General features: G+C 43.1%; 1 protein-coding gene across 4 annotated transcripts in view; it reads right to left on the reverse strand.

Moving 5' to 3' along the window:
* Positions 1-21,776, reverse strand: part of Ntm (neurotrimin) — a 978,430-nt gene that overhangs the window by 10,838 nt on the left and 945,816 nt on the right. For 3 of the 4 annotated variants that reach the window (XM_041657210.1, XM_041657212.1, XM_041657211.1), the window contains exons 4-6: positions 9,364-9,498; positions 7,324-7,444; positions 4,205-4,356 (exon numbers count right to left, since the gene is read on the reverse strand). In XM_041657210.1, the coding sequence (XP_041513144.1) occupies positions 4,205-4,356; positions 7,324-7,444; positions 9,364-9,498 (408 nt within the window). Of the gene's footprint in view, positions 1-1,038; positions 1,075-4,204; positions 4,357-7,323; positions 7,445-9,363; positions 9,499-21,776 lie in introns of all 4 variants that reach the window. The other variant, XM_041657209.1, reaches the window with a different exon arrangement.

Below are 21,776 nucleotides of genomic sequence, written 5' to 3' on the forward strand. Positions count from 1 at the left end.
TCATATTGAGCTAACAAAGGGGCCAAAATAGTCATGAAAGGCTAGAACTATTGCTCAGTGGTAAAGCATTGCCTAGTCTGTGAAAGGCCATGAACTTAAATATCTAGCTTACTATCCAGACAAACAAAACAACTACTGTCCTCTGAGGAGGACAGTGACATGTGGTGACAACTTTGCCATATATCACTCCCTCTAGGTGAGTGGATCTGGAGGAAATGGGAAGAGACACCAAGTATCCATAGATGGCAAGAGATAAACAAATCATAAATAGGCAAGAGGTGAGAGTAGAAGGGGAGATCATTGCCTGATGAGAAGAAATGAAAAAGAAAAGAAATACGGAGTGTGCCCTGTATGGAGGAAGTCCCTGTCTTTTAGCCTGTATCTCGAGACTCAAACTGTGATGCTGTGCTTTGGAGCCTTTTAAATGGAACACTGGAACAAACTCCAAAGGGCAGATTACTCCAGAGAAGATGGAAAGAAGTCCAAATGAGGTTACATGACTTGTCTAAGAACTGAGGCCTCCTAAAAGTCAGCTGTGGCCTACAGTTTTTTGTGCCTCATCCTGAAGGAAAACCTATGGACCAGGTGATGGTGACATTGAGTATTGTCTGAGCTTGTTGCCGAGCAACATCAACAGAACTCTGCATGGGCAAACTCAGATACCTTTGTACCGTGCTACCACTGTGATCAGCAGGTGTATTGTCTTCTCATTGGTTCAAATTCAGTTGCTTCAACCTTTGACTTCATGCTGGTCTCTAGGTTTGGCATTTTAATGATGCTTTATTTGCCTTACTAATCTCAGCTCCTCAAGATGGTGTGTGCAAGGGACGAGCAGAAGAAAAGGCTCCCGTGACATTTTGCCAGCTCCCAGGAGCCTTCTTTAATAACCATTGACTGCCACATTCTAAGCAACGTTACTGCTATGAATTATCAGGAAATGAACATCAGGACTAGAGCAAGGGTGAAGGCAAGGGAGAGGGTGAGGACTTTAGGATTGAGGAGAAGGGAAGGAAAACAGAAGGCAAGGGGGATACTGACCTTGCAATAAAGTTGAGCTTGTAGGCTCACTTAGTTCTAAATCGGGTGGGGGACATACAGGAGAGAAAAATGAAAACAGACACATAAATTATATACAGTCGCTATATATTTTTCATATATAGTTTGTATACCGCCTTTCACAAGCATTTCTAAAGGAAAGGATAAATAAAGGAAGACACAAACCAAAGGTCATAGGACAAGGTGTAGCACGACAAACACTGAAATGCTTTCTATGTCTTCACAGGGATGGGATGGTGGGAAGCAAGGCAGAGGACCACCCTATGTACCTTTTAGTGCAGATGGATTTAGTCTTTGTGTCTGCTGAGCTTGGGAACAAGCAAACTGCAGACAAAGGACCAAAGTTCTTTGCCAGGTAAAATTTTTCCTACCACATCTTCATCCCATTGTCTTGCAGTTAAAGACAAAATCCAGCAGTTTCTGGTCTCATGGTACCATGATCTGAATTCAGTTAAGGCTCCCTGGAGCCACTGTGATTCAGGAAGCCTTATTGGTTGTTAATGGCATGGTCCGACCTTCTCCTATAGGACTTACATCTCCCAAGATATAATCTTATTAGGAGTTCCTTACGCCAGATCCCTCGCTTTTCAGGGCGACATGGAAAGGATACCCTTTTTTGAATTATGTGCAAGTCAATGACAAAATGACAATTATTTAGCTTGCTTTCTGCAATGGCACTGGAGAAAAATTTAATAATCATGGATGCTCGGTATTCAATAAAGTCAGTGCTACTGTCCAATCTGCCCTCATCTGCTTGGTGACTTCTAGTGAAAATGACACAGGACATTCCCTGATCAATTTGTATTTGTCAAGGAACCTCACTAATAGTGACCTTCAACTATGAACTTGGGAACCACAGTAGTGTCTGGGCTAGACCTGGTTGGGGATGAGGGGTGGAAAACACTCATCTTAAATGTGATTGGGATTTCACCAACTCTATGGAAGTATGGTGTGCATGCGATTCTTCAGTGATAGGTTCCTCAGTATGGATAGTCTCACAAATGAAACTAACAAATGAAATTGATTTCTAATTCACGAAATTTGAAGGCGGTTGCAAGTTTGCCTCTCTCTCCTAGAGATTTCGTATCTCACAGCTCTGAGACCTCTTCCATTAAGGAGCATCTGCACCTGTACTCCATTCATCTGTGGTTAACCCAGGCCTCCTCCGCTTATTTGCAAAGGTGCTATTAGTTCATAATGGGCGCGTAGCAAACCCTAGAATCTAGGAAGATGACAATGACAAAAATATCACAAAGGAGGCAGAGGGTGAATGTTCTCCTATCAGTGGTGGCAAGGGAGGGAAAACAAAGCTGTAATTGCCATGCGTGTGTCTGCTGGAAAAACTGACGGCAAAGCCATTTCTCTCTCGTCTTAGAATGGAGTTTCTAAGGAGTTTCAAGGAGGAGGAAGACCATTGGAAGGAATGGCCATGACTGTGGCCATAGGGCAGGGTGTGGGAAGGCGCTGAGGAAAACACTGTAGATAAACCTTCGTTTTTTAAGACAAAGGAGAATAGGCCTGCTTCTTTTCAATCCTACCCTTTGTGCCTACAGACAGGTACTTTCCATAAACCCCCAAAGGCCTGACAGATAAGAGGAGCACTTATGGCCGGGTGGTGGTGGCACATGCCTTTAATCCCAGCACTTGGGAGGCAGAGGCAGGTGGATCTCTTGGAGTTCGAGGCCAGCCTGGTCTACAAGAGCTAGTTCCGGGACAGGTACCAAAGCTACAGAGAAACACTGTCTCAAAAAAAAAAAAAAGAGGAGCACTTATGACTGTCTCTGTACATGAGAAAATTCTTATGACTTTTCCCATACACAAAGTTGGGAGGGGATTGTGGTCCTGAGGCTAGCTGTTGAGGTCCTAAGCATCACACTCATTCCAGTCACAGTGAGCCCCTTCTCAGCTGTGTGTTCTGGGATCAAACATGGCTTTCCTTTTCCAACCCCCTCAGCTAAGGCTGGGCTGCATTTCCTATACTGAGTAGAAGGCTGGGAAGGTGGACTTGGGAAGCAGAAATGGTACCACAGAATTCATGCTGTTAGCACCAAGGGTATGTGGCAGAGGCAGAATGAAGAGCAGAGCCCCTGAGGTGGTGAGATTGCCTGGGAATTCACAAACCATAGTGCCAGGTCGCATCTTTCTTTTTCCCTTCCTATCACATTCCTGTATCTTGAACATGGGGAGTGGGAGAAACTGGGAAAATTGACAATCATTTACCTTGGTAGGGTATGGATAAATGTGCTCAAAAGCCAACAAGAAATTGAGCACATGACCCATAGGAAGTATCTGAACCCATGAAGGATTTAAAGCCATTGGGAGACTAAAGTCCTTCCTGATGGTTAATGGGCATGTGTGCTCACTCCTGTGTAGACATTGCTCACAGGATTTAGACATACAGTGATTTCCATGAAGCTTGATTACGGCTTCTGCCACAAATACAAGGACTAGGTACGAAAATGAGGGTAGAAAAAAATTGCTTTATAAACTTAGTCCCTCAATAAAGATTTAAGAAACCGGTGCATGAACAATGATATGAGATCATTCAAGATGATGGGGAGGATGGGCAAATGTCTTTACCAGTCATTGACACAAATAGAGAACTTGGAAAATCCCGTTTTCTGTCTTCTTTATCTGCCCATCTCTGAAATGAATATTATTAAGGATTCCAAGGGCTGCGATTCGGCTCTTATGAATGTCATTCAGATTTTCTTATGTGCCAATGGCTGGGAAAGTTTCAGAAAAGGGAGCACGTTATTTAGCCCAGCGAGCAAAAGACTGAAGCTATAGAAGCTCCTCTCTGAGATCTTAACTATTTTGTCCAATTATAATCTGAGTCAGCTTTGGAGACATCACTGAAGGGGAAAAAGTCATTTTTGGCATCTGAAAGCTACCTTTGTCTCCTGCTTCAGGACTTCGGTCATTTTAGATAAATGTACATTCCATTTTCCTTTCCGACTTCTGATGCGGACATTCTTACATGCTTGAGTTGTAATTTTTTTTCTCCCTCTCTTCTTTCTTATTCTTTCAGTTGTTCTACTTGGCTCACTTCTAATTCTTTTCTTTTCCCCCATCTCTCTTTCCCTCCATCCATCAACTCTTCCCCACTTCATGATGCCTTGTTACCCATCTCCGGGCAGAGTCTCACCAAATAGCATGATGCTGGCATTGGTATGTCCCAACTTGTTGGAGGCCACACACGTGTAGTTCCCGTAGTCGTGTTCGGAGACATTGAAAAAGATAAGCTTTGAGAGGAAAGGTCTGTTTTCCACTTTGACTCCCTTCTTTCCTTCAACCAGCCTAGGCAAACAAGCGACAGAAAAAAGAAGAGGGGGTGAAGGGGAAAAAAAAAAACCATGGTCAATTTCTCTCATAGGATGAACTTAGAGTCTAGAATTAATGATATCTTCATCTCCCCATTATGACAGCATCATGATAATGATTCATTCTACTTAATGGAACTCTATGTTGTCACAGGACTTGGGAAGAACAAGCTGCCCAGAGTATCTCTAGGGGTCAGTCTAGAACAATCTTCCCTGGACATGTGAACTTCTGGAGAAGGCAGCTGATATGCTGGCAGGACTCACTCGTCCTCACTGAAATGCTCTTTGTCTCTGAGGGATGACACAGAGCACCCTTCACTGGGGACAGTTGTCACTGTTCCATCTCCAACTTGTCATACAGAAGTGAACCCTGTAAGGGGTGCTGCCCAAGGCTCTGCAAGCCACCGTGAGGATGCTTCTTGTAGCTGGTATGGGTGTGGATCCCATTTCCTAGTTTGGTAGTGTTCTCCATAAGAGGAGAAATCCTTACATCAGAACCAAGCTGTGAATAGGATTTGGGTTCCATAGTGGGAAGAGGCTTGCTCAAAGCCGGTTTGTGCTTTGATGGCTCAGAAATGTCTTTAGCTAAACACAGTACAGGGTGACCAGCAGAGCTTAGAAGCATTTCATACTCCTGGGATGACACACATTCCCCTTCTTGGCCATTCAGATAACCACCACCCTCTACTGCTACAGGCCTTAAATTTATTTTTTTTTCTTTTTCTTTCTTTCTTTTTTTTCTTTCTTTCTTTCTTTTTTTTGATTAAGATTTATTTAGTATGTATACAGTGTTTTGCCTGCAGACCAGAAGAGGGCACTAGATCTCATTATGAGATGGTTTAAGACATCATGTAGTTGCTGGGAACTATGGAAGAGCAGCCAGGCTCTCAACCTCTGAGTCTTTTCTCCAGTCTGGCCCTAGGTTCCTTAAGGAAGCTGGAGAACTGTTAGCTGGGCAGGGCTTTTTAAGTGTAGAGTTCCATCTTCTCTCCCTTTGACTGAAGCAGACCCAGGACAAGGAGGAGAAAGCAGCAGTAGAGTGAAGTCCCCAAAGACATCTAAAAGATTGCCTGTCCCCACCTAAGACTCTTCTATTTGTTGCTGAATTCTGTTTATGTCAGTGACAGTGAAATGGGCTTCAGTTGTCATTTCCTGGGGACAAATGTCATGTTCCCTCTGAGACCTGAGGCCACCATTGACTGTGGCCTTTGTGGCACAAAGAAGAAAAGCTGTGGCCAGAACCACGGGGTAGACACGTTCTTGGCATGCTGACTGTTAGGAGCACAGGGAAACCTGCTCAATGGGAGAACACTGGGAATGCATACATGAGCAAGTGAGAAAATGACAGAAAAATCAATGGGAAGGAGCAAAGGGGACGCTATGAAAGGAGCTCAACGAAGCCACAAAGCTGCCTGAACCAGGTTTCTGAGTCAGCACTGGGGCATCATCTCCCTTTCTCTTCAGAGTAAATGATGACATAGAAGGTGGCCGCTGCTGGGACTGGTGCTGCCCCAAATGACAGCTTTCCTGTTCTTTGCCTCAACACACATTTTTGTTGTGGTTTCTTCACACATTTTGGGAGCTCATTTTTCTGTTATATTTTGTTTCTATCTTTTTCCTATCAAGAATTTAAATAATAGAGTACAGTGGATAAATTTTCACTAAGACTTCGTGTTCAGAATCAGAGGCTAATGTGTGTTTGTGTGTGTGTCTTTACGTTGTGGAAATCTAAGCCTCAGTTTCTCTTTATTGCAATAAGAAGGGTGGCAGGTAAGAAGGATTTCTGGTTTCTTAAATGAAGGGAAACAGCCAGCTCGATTTCTTACTTCAGTGGGTCTGTTCACCTCTTTCTGTCTCAGGTCTTCCATGTATAAAATGGTGGCCACCTATACCACACCTTACTAAGGCTGCCAGCGTGTGTCCCAGAAATCCAAAGAGTGTCCCTCAGTGGATGTGGATTTTAAGCTGAAGTGACTGGATTCTCAAAACAATTTCGTTTATTGGAAGAGGAGCTAGAAGACACTTAAGACCTTGGAGACTGCATGAGGAACGAAGAAAGAAACCTCTGCAGCAAGTCACTCTCTGCTAGGATGTACCCACTTCCCTTCTCAGACTCTCCTTGTCGTTTTCCATACTTAGCCTCTTCCACTCCTTGTTAGTCTACTCCCAGATCTCGTGGGACTTTGTCCCACCTCCGGCACTGCCGCCTCTACTTTTATGAAAATATTCTGAACACAGGCAGGGCTTAGACATTTAGTTGTTGTTCATCCACCCTCAAATCTCTCTGTGATAGTGGTAATTGTCACATTGTCTGGCTGTACTGAGCCGCTGACCCCTGCGCTGACATGCAATTTGATAACTCCTCGAAATGATCATCCTCACTGACTCACAACAAATGTCCCTGTGACGGCTGCGACAATGGGAAGGAAGGGGCCAGTCCTAACTCTTTTCTCCTACAGAGAAAGGACAACCTTCACACAAAGGGAGGGTGCAAGAGGGTCACGGACTCATACACAGTGGCACTGAGAACCTCATGGAGGGACGTGGAGACTTGAGAGACAGGTAGGCAACTTGAGAACCCCTCCCAGAGGCAGGTTGAATTTCTCAGGTCTGAGAAAATGTTAAAAATAGCTTTCTTCAGAACATATTATTTTCATGGCCTATAAAAAAACATTACAGGGTTCACAATGTTGTTGGTGGCTTTTATTTTCTGATTTTTGCCTGGCTAAATTATATTACCTTTCGGGCTCGCAGTTTGGCAAGTGATAACACTGGAGACGACATTGAAAGCCTAGCTGAACTCTCCTTAATTTAGAAAAAGCTTGCTAGCACACCACACTCCCATTTGGTGTCAGGAGAGGATTTCCCGAGATTAGATGGTGTCTCTCTGTAGTCAGGAGCGGGGAAGGGATGCTGATGAGGAGAGGGGGACCGAGCACCGTACCTCTTGTCATCCTTGAACCACTGGAACTCTGCTGAAGGGACCGCAGAGGCTTCACACTGCAGAGTCCCCTTCTGCCCCACAGGGACACCTGTGCCCTTGGCTTCTGATATGTATGGGGGATCTGCAGAGAGAAGACGGTCCATGTCATTTAACAGTACTTTTAAAAATGAAAACAAACAAACAAAAGCAACAAACTGCCTCATTCATGGACTTTGTTTCCTATTCTCTGCCCTATTTCTGTTCATTTACATCATCAAACTGCTATACGGATTGCTCCAGAGAATGAGCATGGGCTGGATGCCATTCTAAAGGAAGACATCATCTTTTGGCACGTGTTGCCTCTCTTCTCTCTGCTGAGGTGGAGCGGCGAGCTCCTGAGACACCGTGCCTGTTTAAGCCTTTTAGCATTCATAGGCTGACACCCACCCATCAGCCTTCCCCTCCATGGGGTGGCAGGCAGCACCTTTAATCATCCTCATAGAATTTCCACACACCAGGTCTCACTAACATGTAGGACTTCCAGCTATTCAATTCCCACCGAAGACTCCCTGATAACTAATAATATTCATGGAGAATCGCCTGAAGGATATGCAGACCGGTCCTTCCCGTGGGCATTCTGAAATGGATCCCGTGCTCAACTACATCTCCTTGCTGGGTCTGCATTCATTTGAAGTCTTCAGTCAGCCACCTGTGGCATCCCGACAGTCTGCACTGATGGGTATTATACAAGAGTAACTCTAAAATTACTCTTCTGTTTGATGTCAGGGCACGGAACATGATGTGTTGACTGTACCAGACAGTGGAGAGGATTTCCTCTGGGGTCACGGTACCAGGAAGAGGAAGGTTTCTCCTAAGAAAATTATTTACTATTGTCTTGCAGATGATGAGTGTCTTAGAGTAGATGATGCTTCCTTTGTGTTAGCCTTGCAAAGGCAGATTCGGAATGAGAACCCAGCAGCCTGACACTTTCTAGTTCATATTTCGTGGGTTGACTCCTTCTTTTACTAATTTCCACAATACATTTGTCCCTTTGCTCCCACCTTTGTTTTACTTTTTAGGTTCATGTTTAACAATTGTAAATAATCTTAAGTTCCCTTAAAAGTAGTTTTAAGAAAAATAGTTTTCCTATTATTTAAACTAAATGGCAGGACTGCTTTGCCTTTGCGCCTTAAGCGTTTCATGCCACCTAGGTTCAAGCCAGAGCACACATCAAAGCAATAGAGATGGAGTATTAATCTACATACAGCATCCTTGCCCTCCCCCACCCTGCCCATGTTGGAGTGGAGAAGCTTCTGTGACGCTGGTCTGGGTCTTGGGTTACATTCTGTGACAAGCAAAAGCCTTCTGCAAGTCATAGGGAGCCAAGTCAATGTACATAATACAGAGTCTAGAGGGAAAAGTGAAGGAATTGGAAGCGAATTCATGTGGATCAATGTCGGGGAGAATTCAGAAGGTTGGTAAAGGGAGAATGAAGTTTTCGCAGCACTGGCCTTCAAATGGTTTGAATTTTGTGCCTATTTGTTAAAAATAAAAATTTGAGATATACCCTCTGAAAAACCTGCATTTTTTCAGGTGTTTCAACTACGTATGTAATTGTGATCACATTACCATTGTGATCACAAAAGATTAAGATACGCAGGGGTAGTATTTGTCCCAGCTCAGGCATCTCTGCCCCTCTGGAAGTTTCTGACTAGGAAGTCTCTCGCTGCATCACGTGAATAAATTACAGGAAAAGTTTGGCTTTTGAAATACATGTATATGAAGCAGGTATCAAATATCGTTTATTGATTTGCTAGTCATGTATGAAACTTTGATGTTATATGCTATATGATGTCAGTTGCTTTCAAAAAGAAAGGGCCACTGGGCCTGTGGAACAAAAAGAAAAGAAAACATGACTTTGGCCTCTTAGCTTTTGAGAGTAGAGGCCAGAGAGTGATGCTGGGTCTTTTCTGCCACTCTGAAGGCTGGCTTATTGCTGCAGGCTTGATAAGAGACCAGTCTCATGCACTCATAGGGTGGGGGGCTGGCAGGGCCACTTACAGTTCACGGTGACCTTCACTCTCCGTACCACGGGCGCAGCCACGTCGTTGGAGGCGCTGCACTCATAGTCCCCCGACTGCTCCCGAGTGATGCCCTGAATTTCCAGGTACTCATCTTCACTCACGAAGCCGACAGCTGCAGGAGAAAGAGTGGGGTAGAGTAAACTGGGTTCAGAAGACCAAAGATACTCATTAGAAGACAAAGCAAAGGGGTTGGAGATTTAGCTCAGTGATAGAGCACTTGCCTATGAAGCCCAAGGGTCTGGGTGAATGTGAGGGGTGAGGGTGGAGGGATGGAGAGGGAGCGGTGGGTGGGGGAGAGAAAGTTTGAACTGGTTACCTCTGGAGAACTGTCCCTTTGTCAGCGCAGATTCTTAGAAACTCCACAGTCTTTTTTCCCTATTTCTGCCCCCCCCCCCATTCACACCCTCTTTTCCTTGGCTCCCCAGTGTTCTGGCTGCGGTGTTTGTGCTCCTACTGAGCTCATGTATGGAGAGAATTAACTGGTTCTCCATAAGTGATTAATAATTTTGACATTTTCACTGCTGGGATCTTACCACGTGGTTCAGCTCTGGGACTGGAGCAGGCACCTTAACTCTTTCTAACCTCCAGGCACCATTTAAAGTGAGCCTCGGATGCTGAGCTTTGTAATACAATCCTGGGCATGAGTCATTTGAGGATACTGCATAATGGTTACACACACAGGCATGCGCGTGCACACACATACACACCATGAGACACATCAGAAATGAAACACCTTTGTTTTTATATTAGACAAGCAGACAGCAGATAGCAGTGTTTCAGACACTGATCTCCTGGAACTCTTAGGCAGAAAACTCAAAGAACAAACCAGCATGGAGACCACGCATGCCATGTCAAACCACAAGAAGAACAGAAAGTGAGGAGTGAGAATCCGTGACTCCAACTCTTTCCCTCTAACTTAAGCATTCAGAAATTTGATTTCACATCCCCAGTGAAACATGGTCAATAATAATGAGACCATACTCATACCACATTCCACACATGATATACAGTCATGAGCATTCAGTTATGCAAAGACTAAGCCTTCGCCCTGCCCCACTCTTTCAGACATGGTTTCCTATGCTCAAGGTGCCTAGACCTTGCACACATGATCTTCTTGTCACCTCCCCAAAGCTAGGATGACAAGCATGTGCCACCACACCTGGGTAAACCCAAGACACTTAGGGAATCTGTTTCCAAGTTTGTCTCAAAGCTGCTCTGTGCCTTAGTTTCATATAAACAAAGTTTTGCATAAAGAAGGAAGATGCTGTTTACCTTCTGGGATTATTCTTCCTTAACTGTTTAGTGAGGGAAATGAAAATGGTAATATCCTAAAGTAAGATGATGTAAAAAGTGAACAGCAGGGGGCATTGTGGTTAATTCTGGGAAAATAAACTGAATTGGGATTATCCCTAGAAATGGAGACTCACCTTTCCAGGTGTGACTCACAAAACAGGCCTGAAAGCTCATGGTTACTGAAAGCAACCAACAGAAAGAACACAGCACATAGGAAGGCACTTGGAATCTCCCATGTACTGCTCACTTGGTAATGTAGTTAATCCTGAAACCTTTAGGGAAGCACAGAGGGAGGTGGGATGAAGCTGCATTCATGTGCACAGCCCCTGAAAACAGAAACTTTTGGATGCAGGTCCTAAAATCCCTCCATAATGTCGCATGTTTCTTCTAACCCAGAACGTGAAACCAAGGGCTAAGAAATGAACATAATACAAAGAAGGATGTGCAGGGCCTGTAAACTGTAGCCGTACATGACAGTGCTGTCTTCATTATTGTCATGGCAACGGTAACAACAGCCATAGCAACAACAACAATAGAAAAATAAGCACACCCCATCTTCTTGCAAAAAAAAAAAAAAGCCATTACTGTCTACTCTACTGCAATTTGTAACCTTGCCTGGGGGCAGGCTTTGAGATCCCTTTTGCTCAAGCTTCCCTCTGTGTGACTGCCAGTTAACTTCCTGTTGACATAGGATCCTGCAATATGTAGGACTCTCAGCTCCAATCCATGTCTGCCTGAATGCCACCATGCTCACCACTATGATGATAATGGACTGAACCTCTGAAGCTGTAAGCAAGCTACCCTAGTTAAATGTTTTCTTTATGAGAATTGCCATGACCATGCTGTTTCTTCATGACAATAAAACCCTAAGAGACCATGTTTGTTCAACCATCCAGCAACACCCTACTGACCCAGAACACTCATGTACATATATTTAGGCTTATGAAAACTGTACTGCATGGGTACCAACATTTTCTTCCTTCTATTCCTTTTGAAGGAGAAAAGAAGTGCTAACATCTCTTTTAAAAAACATGAAAAACATTTAATTCACAAGAAGAAGCAAGGGTATGCAGATTAAGCAGGAAACAGGGCTCACAACCCAGCACAGAAGACCATCAGTCTGAACCCCTTAAAGATTCACCGTTTCAATAAGAAACGTCTGTGTCAGTATTATTGTTTTAGGTTAACTCACTCTTGAGAACCTTGGTTTGAGGAAGGGTAGAGGAAATGAGAAGGGATTCTAGTGAAGAAATTGTGATTCCTCTTATGCGGCTGTTGTTTATTTACCACCAATGGCAGGCCAACGTTTGTCAGATCTTTTCATGCTAGAATGCTATAATTACCGTGCAAAGCATCTCAGAGACCAGTGTCACACTTAATATTCCCATTAATTTTAAATGGTAGTCCTTGGTACATATGTGTGGCAATTGGTGTCATATTTTAATTAGGCTTGCCCTACACCATCTGAAATTAATAATAGCTCGAATTACCAGTGTAATTTATAAATTAACAGTGCCTCAGCATTAGGAAATAAATTAGCTTTGGACAGCTGTTCCTGGATTGAGCTCCAGTGTCACTGCCATGATTGGTGGGACCTTGAGATTTTAGGGCCAGGTAGTATACCACCAAGACAGAGGAACAAGAAGATGGTGGGTTCTATGGGGGCACTTGCTTTCTCTAATTTAAGTCCTTGTTTTTTTGATCTGGATCTATGATCCAGATAAATGTGTCGTGATGACACTGAGATTTGTAGAAGTCGAACTGTGATTAACTTCCTCTGGAGAAGTCCGAAAGGAAGAACATTTGGGAGGAGTACCGTCATATGCTGAAATGCAAGCTGGTAAATGGGCACTGACATCAAAAACTCATCAAGTGTTCTGCAAGAACGTGGGGGTATGAATGACCATGAAAATTCATCTCTTCTTGCCAGGTGGCGTATAAGGAAGGAAGCAGATGGTTTAGGATTTGGGGGAGGCATATTCTTTTTACTGATCCAAATATTTAGTATATGTAAGTCATGCAAAAGCCGATGAGACTTTATTTTACCACTATACATCCTCAGACAAAGTGAGAAACCATAAAGATCCCACATACTTTCGCTGCCTCCCGGTATATACATTTTCTGACAACGGTAAACAAGGCCAGTGAAAAGCTCACTGGTGTAGGGGAGCTTTATAAATGCAACTGTTCACTGTTTCCACCTTTCTCGTAGTAGGAAGATTTCTTTACTAGGGGTCTCAATGGAAAAAATGGGGAGAAAGATGAAAACACACACACACACACACACACAGTAAGCTAAGCTCGTTAACACCAGAACCTATGTCCCTATTGGTGCCACTTACTACAAACAAATGAACAGAGCACACTAAACCAAAATATGAAGTTTTAGCATTTTTTTTTAAATCAAGGTTTCTTATCGCAGCCGTTTACAGTCTGGCTGTGAACTGATTGGTGATTTATCGCTAGCATGAGCATAAAGAACATAGAAGGATATAGGAGGGGGAAAAACAGAAACAATTTAACTGAGCGCACTTTCTAAATTGCTGCAGGCTTTTTAAGACGGAAAGTGGCAAACCGCTTGATAAAAGCCAGTGCAAAGAGTCTCTTCATGATCAATAGCTACTCATCTATAAGTTGGCTTTCTTTTCAAGAGAAAATGCATCTTTGGTTGAAAATGACATTCATCATCCTAAAATATTTCCCTCTCCATGGCTCAACTCTTCAGACACCACAAGTGGATTCCTGTTTTCTTTCACATCGCACAAACGCCTGAGCCTTAATACAGAAGCTTCTCCTCCGTCGAAGGTGCCCATCACACACCAGGGGTTGCCTTGCATTGGGGCAGAGAAGAAGGTAACAGACCACCTTTGTAAAGAGCAGAAGTTTAGATTCACACAAAACCGGTTCTCTGCCATCTGGATTCATGATGTGATGAGTCCACTAACTTCTCTGTACTCCTGGTTCTTCTGAACAATTCTGAATAATCGTATGCTCTTCCAGTGCTGCTGGGAGAGGCAGTTGCTATGGGGACAGTGGGAGGCCTGGGATAAGCACTCATAGATACCAGTCACTCTAATCATTACTATCATCCATCCCCTAATGCTATCATGACTCTTAAACTTTTATCTTAATCTATTTTAATAGTCTGTAGAGGGGAGTATCTGCATATGCAATGGCTGGTGCCCACAGAGTCCACAAGAGTGTGACAGATTCACTGGAGCTGGGGTTGCAGGTGGTCAGGTAGTGGTGAACCAACAAACATGCTGGGAACTGTAATTTGGTCCTTTGTGAGATTAACACATGCTCTAAACTGCTGAAGCCATCTCTCCAGACCTCCAGAGCAAAATAACACTTTTATTAAAGATGTGCGTATGTGTGCATGCATGCATGCGTGTGTGCGAACATGTGTGTGTGTGTGTGTGTGAGAGAGAGAGAGAGAGAGAGAGAGAGAGAGAGAGAGAGAGAGAGGGAGAGAGAGAGAGATCTAAGTGGGAGATTGTATTCATGTGTGTTGCGGTCAGAAGTTGATGCAGACATCCTCCTCAATCACTCTCCCCCTTACGTATTGTGGATAAAACCTGAGTTTGCAGATCCCAGCTGCTCTAGCTTGCCATCTGGCTTCAGGGAGCCTTTTCCTCTGCCTACCACACTTGTCAAGATTTTATGTGGGTGTTCAAGATCCAAACTCCATTCCTAATGTTCATGTAACAAGAGCATCACCCACTGAACCGCCATGTAAGCCCCTCCTCCTATGACTTGTAATCAAGCTCTGCCCCTTTTCGTCTTAGACACACGTGACGATCCCATCTTGGTAGACTGTTCTTACCACCCATCAACCTAAGTAATCACACCACACCTCTATTTCAAATTCCAATTTGTCCATGAAAAATTAAGTAATTTCAGACGAACTATTTTTCATCCCCAAAACGGTATCCTTAAGACCTAATTATCAGTCAGCTGTTACTATACTTAGAGTCTCATTCTTTTTCTCCCTACTTTCCATCCTTCTTTTTGTTGTTTTCAGAGAGGTTTTCACTTTGTATTGTAGACTGGCCTCAAACTGTGGCAATCCTCCTAACATAATCCCTTGAGTGCTGGGATCACAAGCATGAGCCACCACACCTTGCTTGGACCTGAAGAATCTAGAAAGTGTTTAAGTTGAAATGCAGTGTTATGGTAGCAGAATTAAGGTATATGGGGAGAAGATGGTACAGCAACAGGTATGAAGTTTCCCTAAGCTAGGCCATGTCAAGAATCACCGAGAGACCCTTAAGCAAGGCGATCAGAGGATGACCCTTCCCGCAGTTGGTAAAGAAAGCCTAAACTAACCAAGGCCTTGATTGATGTATCAAGTGGCCCATAACTGTGAGATAGTAGCATGCTTGTTTGTTAGACCTAAATTTTTGTATCTTGTACAGTATCCCTGGACATTAGCTTATGCCCTTTGTTTTCTGTTGTTGATGCCTCTGAATGTTTTCCTTCCCCGTGGCAAATAGAAGTCAAAGTCTTTGAAGTAATAAAATAATGACCCTAAAAGGCTTAAAGGAACATTGGTGGTTTTATAGCCTCATAGTTTTGTGCAGAGGCAAAGACATCTTGCAGGAGAATTATCTAGAGGGACTGGTGAAAGTATAGCTTTGTGGGTTCTATCAATATGTGTGGAACCTGAGTCTCCTGAGTGGAAAACTTTTCCTAGTCTTACCTGGGAATTATTTTGTACAGCCATTGACCATATAGCTCTAATGTTGTTTTCCAACATCAGTGGGACACATGCTGACCTATTTTTTTTTTTCATTGTAGTTGAACTTCTTAAACAATAGGGACCAGGTCAGTGTTACCTCTGGCTCTCAATGCATCTAGAAAACTAACTTACTTGATTTGAAATCTGTCAAGCACTTATGGATACAATGATTGATTGAGTTAAATGATTACAGTCATTCTATGATCCAGTGACTCAATGGGTTGAATTCAGTCAAAACAATTCCAGGATTACACATGGTTCACTACCCTTCTGGAGGTTCTGTCTCTAAGGCAGGGTCACTTCTGACAAGTGTTTTTTATATGATATTTATATTTTCTGACTTTAATAAGACTGTAATTCCGATTAGTGTTTTAGGACAAGATTTTCTTTAAATATGAGACTTTAGAAGGCTTATGAAACGTTTAGTATAATTTATATCTAGTCTTGGAGCCAATTATTTCCTCAGAGGTATGTGTGATTCATTTAAAACTGTAGCTCCAATGAGTAGGTATGAATTATCTCACAGATAATGTTTTACAGCCAGCTTTTCAGGAGCACATCTACTTTATTAAGCAACGTGACAACCAAAGCATCTACTGAAGAAGGCTGAAGCAAGCTGGATCCATGATCGTCCCCTCCCAAAGCCCCACACGAACTTCTCCCTAGGCACAATGCTGAGCTCAGAGGCCTGCGGCAAAAGACAGAGAAACCCAAGTGCCCAAGTTCACAGATTGGGCAGTAAAACTCCTTTAACTGAAAATAATAAAGACCATGCTATAATTTTTATCATACCCAAGAATAAATTTGTCAGGAGGACAGCTGTAGCTATCGGAAGTGATACAGCTGTCTCTTCACTTAATATTTTTATGGTATGTATAGCAGCCGAGATCAAATCAATGGACCACAGAAACTGGAAAAAATATAGAACCCAGAATCCCAGCATCAGAAATTAGTAGGAATTATTTTTAAAATTTAATGCCAACAGAGAATTTAGCAGTACCAGCAAAGGACGAGAGGACTAGAGAAGCATTTTAACTATTGATACTTCCCACACCTCAGTCAGCATCAGACTGGGCTTCAGCACATCTGCCTTAAGATCAAGTGAACTGGCATCTACCTTTACCCCTTTATGATAATAAGTGAGCATGCGCAGGCGGTGTTTAGACTGGAGAAAGCCATGCTCTTTTCCAGCAGTGGACGAGGAAGTCCATGGAAACACCACAGTAGAGGCAAGGTTCTGAGTACCAGCTGCAAAGATCTAGAAGGAACATTTTAAGGTGGGAATGAAGAGAGTGATCAAAGCCAGAAATGAAAGATAAGTAGGAAGATAGTGCCACTGTGACTCCAGGATCAGAGCCTGCCTGAGCACCCAGTGTAGTCCTGGATCCAAGGGCACTACTCACTGCAACGTAGAACATAGAAGTGGGACATGTCTGTGACCTTTGATGCTCCGCTGGACAATATTGGAGGTCACACTGGCCTCCAATGTGCACATAATTCACATTGAAATAGTGGCGTCAGGCTAAAATTATGCTCATTGAGCATGTTTGCACAATGTAGTACTGATGATGAATGATTTATAGTATACATAACATAAAAATATTAGGCAAAGAGTCAGCTGCATCTCACCCAATAACTATAGTTGTCCGCCTAACAAATTTATTCTTGATAAAATGTGTAAGAGGGTTACTATTATTTTAGGATATAAGAATTTTAGTGCCCAATCTGTGAACCCAGGAGCTCTGTTCGCTCTGTTCTTTGCTGCAGAACACTTCTGGGGGCCTTGGATGAGGCCAGAACCGAAGGATTGAAGAGAGGCTAAGATTATAAGCAACCACTTCCTGGCTGCAAGTGAACAGCCATGAGATTGGATGCAACCTATAGCCCTTACTGTACTGGATGACAGTTCCTTTGTGTTTCAGGACCCCTCTTCCATAGGACCGGAAGATCATACCATCTTACAGGATAACTGTGGATGTGAAATGAGCACATAACTATAGACAGTCTCCCCCCAGGGAAAGGAACCAGAACACCCACTGGTTTCAGTGATATGAACTAAGTTGGGGCAATGTTTAATATAAAAAAAAAATCTAGAAAAGAAAATCTCTACTAAGAAATGAAAGAAGGTCAGGATATCATCTCTGCTGGTAGAAATGTAATAAACTCCACAAAGGATTCATAATCGATCCTTTAATTAGTGTCTCTACTCATTTCACTTAAAATTGGATTTGATTTACAAGGAATACGATTTCTGAGGATCACTTCTTAAAAAACAAATCAAGTGTAGTTTTATATCCCAGGTAAGCCTGCTTGAGGGCTTGAGAAACGTCTCTGAATTCACAACTAAGAGTAAAACATTAAAGACAGATTTACACACACACACACACACACACACACACACACACACACACACACTTTTCTGCCCTATCTTGATCAGAGTTCTGACACAAAAGAGAATCTGATGATCTCTGCAAGAGTGGGCAAATTTAAAAGCTGCCTTTCGTAGAAAATGTTCTGGAAGGTTTCAAACTGATTTTTATCCAGCTGCAAACTGAGGAATAAGCTTGGAAAGACTTGGTGAGGAAATTACTTTTGCTATCTAACCTTAGGAAGTGACATGGGCTGAACCGTTCTAAACGACTGGCTTCCATCTTTATGAGGATACTTACTTCAACAGGTTACCAGCAAGCTATGAGGTCATGTCACAGAGGGCACATGTGGCAATGTCTTCACGCCAATTCTGATGTGCCACTCTCTGGTTTCTAGCTAACGTGGACACTTCTTATTCCTGGGAAGCTCGTCTCATTCTTGCAGATTCCCTTTCTGTTGCATGTAGAGATGTTAACTGTGGCTGAGGACTTCATCTGAGTTGGAGCTTCATTTATTCGTGGGTTACACACAGGATGATGTTCCCCAAACAGTTCCATTGTTCAACAGAACCCCTGCCCATGACAAAAATGCTAACTATGCTCATAAAATTAATCCCGTTAACCTGATTCCATCATAAAGCAATATAAATTTGATAAAAATGTGAAGTGATGCCAACTATATATTTCGTGTGTAAACATATATATGCAAATATGTCTCAGCAACGTACCTAGTATAGTTCCTCCATATGTTAAAACTAATTTGATATTTGGAAGTGGATGTATGTGTATATTTGAATATTTATGAATATGCATGTATGACGTGTAATATTTTAAGGTATAAAGAAGAGAAAAGGAAGTCCTTTAGTAGTTCAGATTGGGGGATTTTTGAGAGTAAATTGTCTCTATATAAAAGAGAAGCTGCAACCTAAAATATTTGTAACAAGGAGCCCTTTGTATGCCTTCCTGGAGCCAGTCTCTGTGAGCTTTTTAGGAAAGGCCAGGACATTCCCTAATGACAGTGGTGGCAGTTTTCAGGGCAGGAGAGGTTTCTGAGGCTACTTGGCAGTTAGCTAGGTGCCCTTCCTATGTTCCCTGCTTAAGGACCTGCCAGCTGAGTTCTGCATGTAGACCATCCATTACTGGTGATGCTATCAAAATCAAAGCACACAGCTGGATGCTTCGAGTTCTCAGCATGATGTCTGGAACCTGAGTATTTGCAGGAGTGCAGCTGATGGCTGCTAGAAAAATAAATAAAATATAAATAAATAAATCAGCTTTTGATTTGTAAAACTCAGCCAATTTGATCTGAAAGACATTGATGGGGGATAAATTTAGAAGCCCACAGCGCCATGTCATCTCAGGCTCTGGGTGTTTGCTGCACTGCTTCTTTCTGACTCCCTTGAGACAGGAGTCCGTGCAGTGTGGAGAAAGAGAAAGGCCCGAACTGATTCAGAATTGCTTGCCCAGATTCATTTAAGGACATTTCACTTATTTCGGAGACTCCTGAAGGGTTAAGATCTTTCCGGCATATAGCTTTGAGGAAGGACCAAGGCCCTCCCTACTATATTTAGGTTGAGCAAGATATCCCTCCAAAGAGAATGGGTTTCAAAACGTCAGTACAAGCAGTAGGGATAAATCCTAGTCCCACTGCCAATGGCCCCTCAGTCTGCCCCAGCCACACAACTGTCACCCACATTTCGAGGGCCTAATTTGATCCTATGCTGTTTCCTTTCCTGTCCAGCCAAAGCTGGTGAGCTCCCATTAGCTCAAGTGAGCTGTTAAAGTAAGTTTCCCCTGGGGAATGTGACTGCCAGGAGTGGGGGGGGGGGGATGTAGAAGGAAAGGAAAGAGAGGAAGGAGTGAGAACTGGGATTGGTATGTAAGTAAAAAGATAGCTTTTTAGTTTTTTTAAAATACAAGAAAAAGAAAAAAAAAACAAAGCAAAAGGAAAAAAATCCCACATTTTTCAATGGCATATTCTGAATAAAAACAGAACAATGTATATATTCTTCCTGTGGTGAGAAATCTTTCTGGGCAAAAGAGGGCAGGCTCAGCAAGAGGCCCCCTTGCAGCAGTCTCCTGCCCACCCCTCACAGCAGTCTGAGAAGCATGAGGGGTTGTTCCTGAGCACCTGGGATTTAGCTATCAAGACAGTCTGTGGAGCAGGAGCTTTAACCCAAAGAAACAGTTGTGTGTGTGTGTGTGTGTGTGTGTGTGTGTGTGTGTGCATGTGTGCACATGCAGGGCAATGCACAGACACACACAAAGATGCACACGCATGTGTGCGCTTTCACTAAGAGGCCATTCCACCCTTTACCCACAGGGAGCCTGACAGCAGCTGAAGTTGGAGAAAAGCTGTACCTGCATTGTTTTGCTCCTTTACATCCCATGTAGTGATAGTTTAGAACCAAATCTGCATTGCTTCCACCCACCCCTGAGAATAAAGCCCTCAAGATCTAGGTGAGGAAGAGAAGAAGAATACAACGTCGGAGCTAAAGCACAGCCATGTGTGCTTTGTCAGCTATTTTGTGGCGAACAGGAAGTGAGCTAGCCCTTTGATGAATAGCCATGCACATCTGGGAATTCCTGTGTTCATTAAATGGGAAAGTCTTTGTCCACCAAGACTTGGATTGAAAGACTCAGGGAATGGGAGGTTTGCCCATATGAGTGGAGGTCGTAGGTTGTGGACAGAGCTGGTGAACATGGCTTTCTCTTCAAGGACAGTATTCTCAGATGCAGGGCACAGCGCAGACTCCCCTTAAGAAGCACATTTATCAGTTAACTTGCCAAGGAAAGCTTTACAAAGAGGTCCCTGTTTTGGGAAGGTATGAAGTGGAGAAGCTGAGGTGACAGCACCCCATAAATGAGAAAAATCTAAGGGATACAGTCAATCAGTTTCTGAAACAAAAATGACAAGGTGCTATGAATACTAGAGATGGAGACGCGACCTCTGTATTTGCAACCAGTGTAGAGATGATGCATAATGGCCATATACAGAGGGCAATAACCGGGCAAGGCACATGAACACAGACAAAGAAAAGCAGGAAGAAGATCCAAAGAAGAAACAGTTGGGCCCAGAGAGGAAAAGACATGACTGAAAACTTTGCATTTGTCATACGTAATTATAATCTTCAAGTAGGAAGAGAAGGGGGTGTGTTTTCAAACAGTTGTCAAAACCTAGCCACCAACACAGATACTTCATACCTAACTGTGCTACCTGGAGCATGTGCAGGCCCCCTGCCCATCTGTTCGCGACTCCCCCTCCACTTTGTTATTAGTTCCAATATACACAGGTGGAATTTTTCAACCACATGGAATCTATAATAAGAAGAGTATAGGGAAAACAACAGAAGGTCTGGTATACTATTTCATGGGATACATTACTAATGTATACTTATACTTCTTGCTCTTTTGTATGAAATGTAAATGTAGGGGCATGCACATCTGGATATTGGATAGGAAATGACACAAAACAAGACAAGTATGAGGTTATTGATTTCTGCTCATAACTATGTCTTATTAGCTAGGTGACCTTGAAGAAGCTATCAAATCTCACTCTCCTGTTTAGTAAAATGCAGGTATCCTTTTACTACTTAGAGACTGGATATGAGAATTATATGAGAAATTTTGTAGAGATGCATAAAAGAATGATTGGCACAGAGGAGGTAATCAATGTTGGAAGAAAAAAAACACATGAGAATTTGGGGTACGTACCCAACAATGACAGCTGATAAGACCCACATCTCCACCACTTCCACCTTCACTTTCCAGGCAATTTACACTCAGGAAACAAGCCTGTGACTCCAATGGAAATTTCTAGCTACAATCATGATTTCCACATCTGCTTTCCAACTTAAGAGCTTGCTAAACCCCAGGCTCGTAGCTGCAGGGTAATGTCCACATGTCATTCCCCAGCCTTGAGAGCCTGGATTCCCCCTCTCCTCCTCTCATCTTCATTCACAGTGCTGCTAGATTGCTGTTCTCCTT

This window comes from Microtus oregoni, unplaced genomic scaffold (assembly GCF_018167655.1).
Source record: "Microtus oregoni isolate MIOR12 unplaced genomic scaffold, Mior012 000008F_ref0000371, whole genome shotgun sequence".
Taxonomy (NCBI): domain Eukaryota; kingdom Metazoa; phylum Chordata; class Mammalia; order Rodentia; family Cricetidae; genus Microtus; species Microtus oregoni.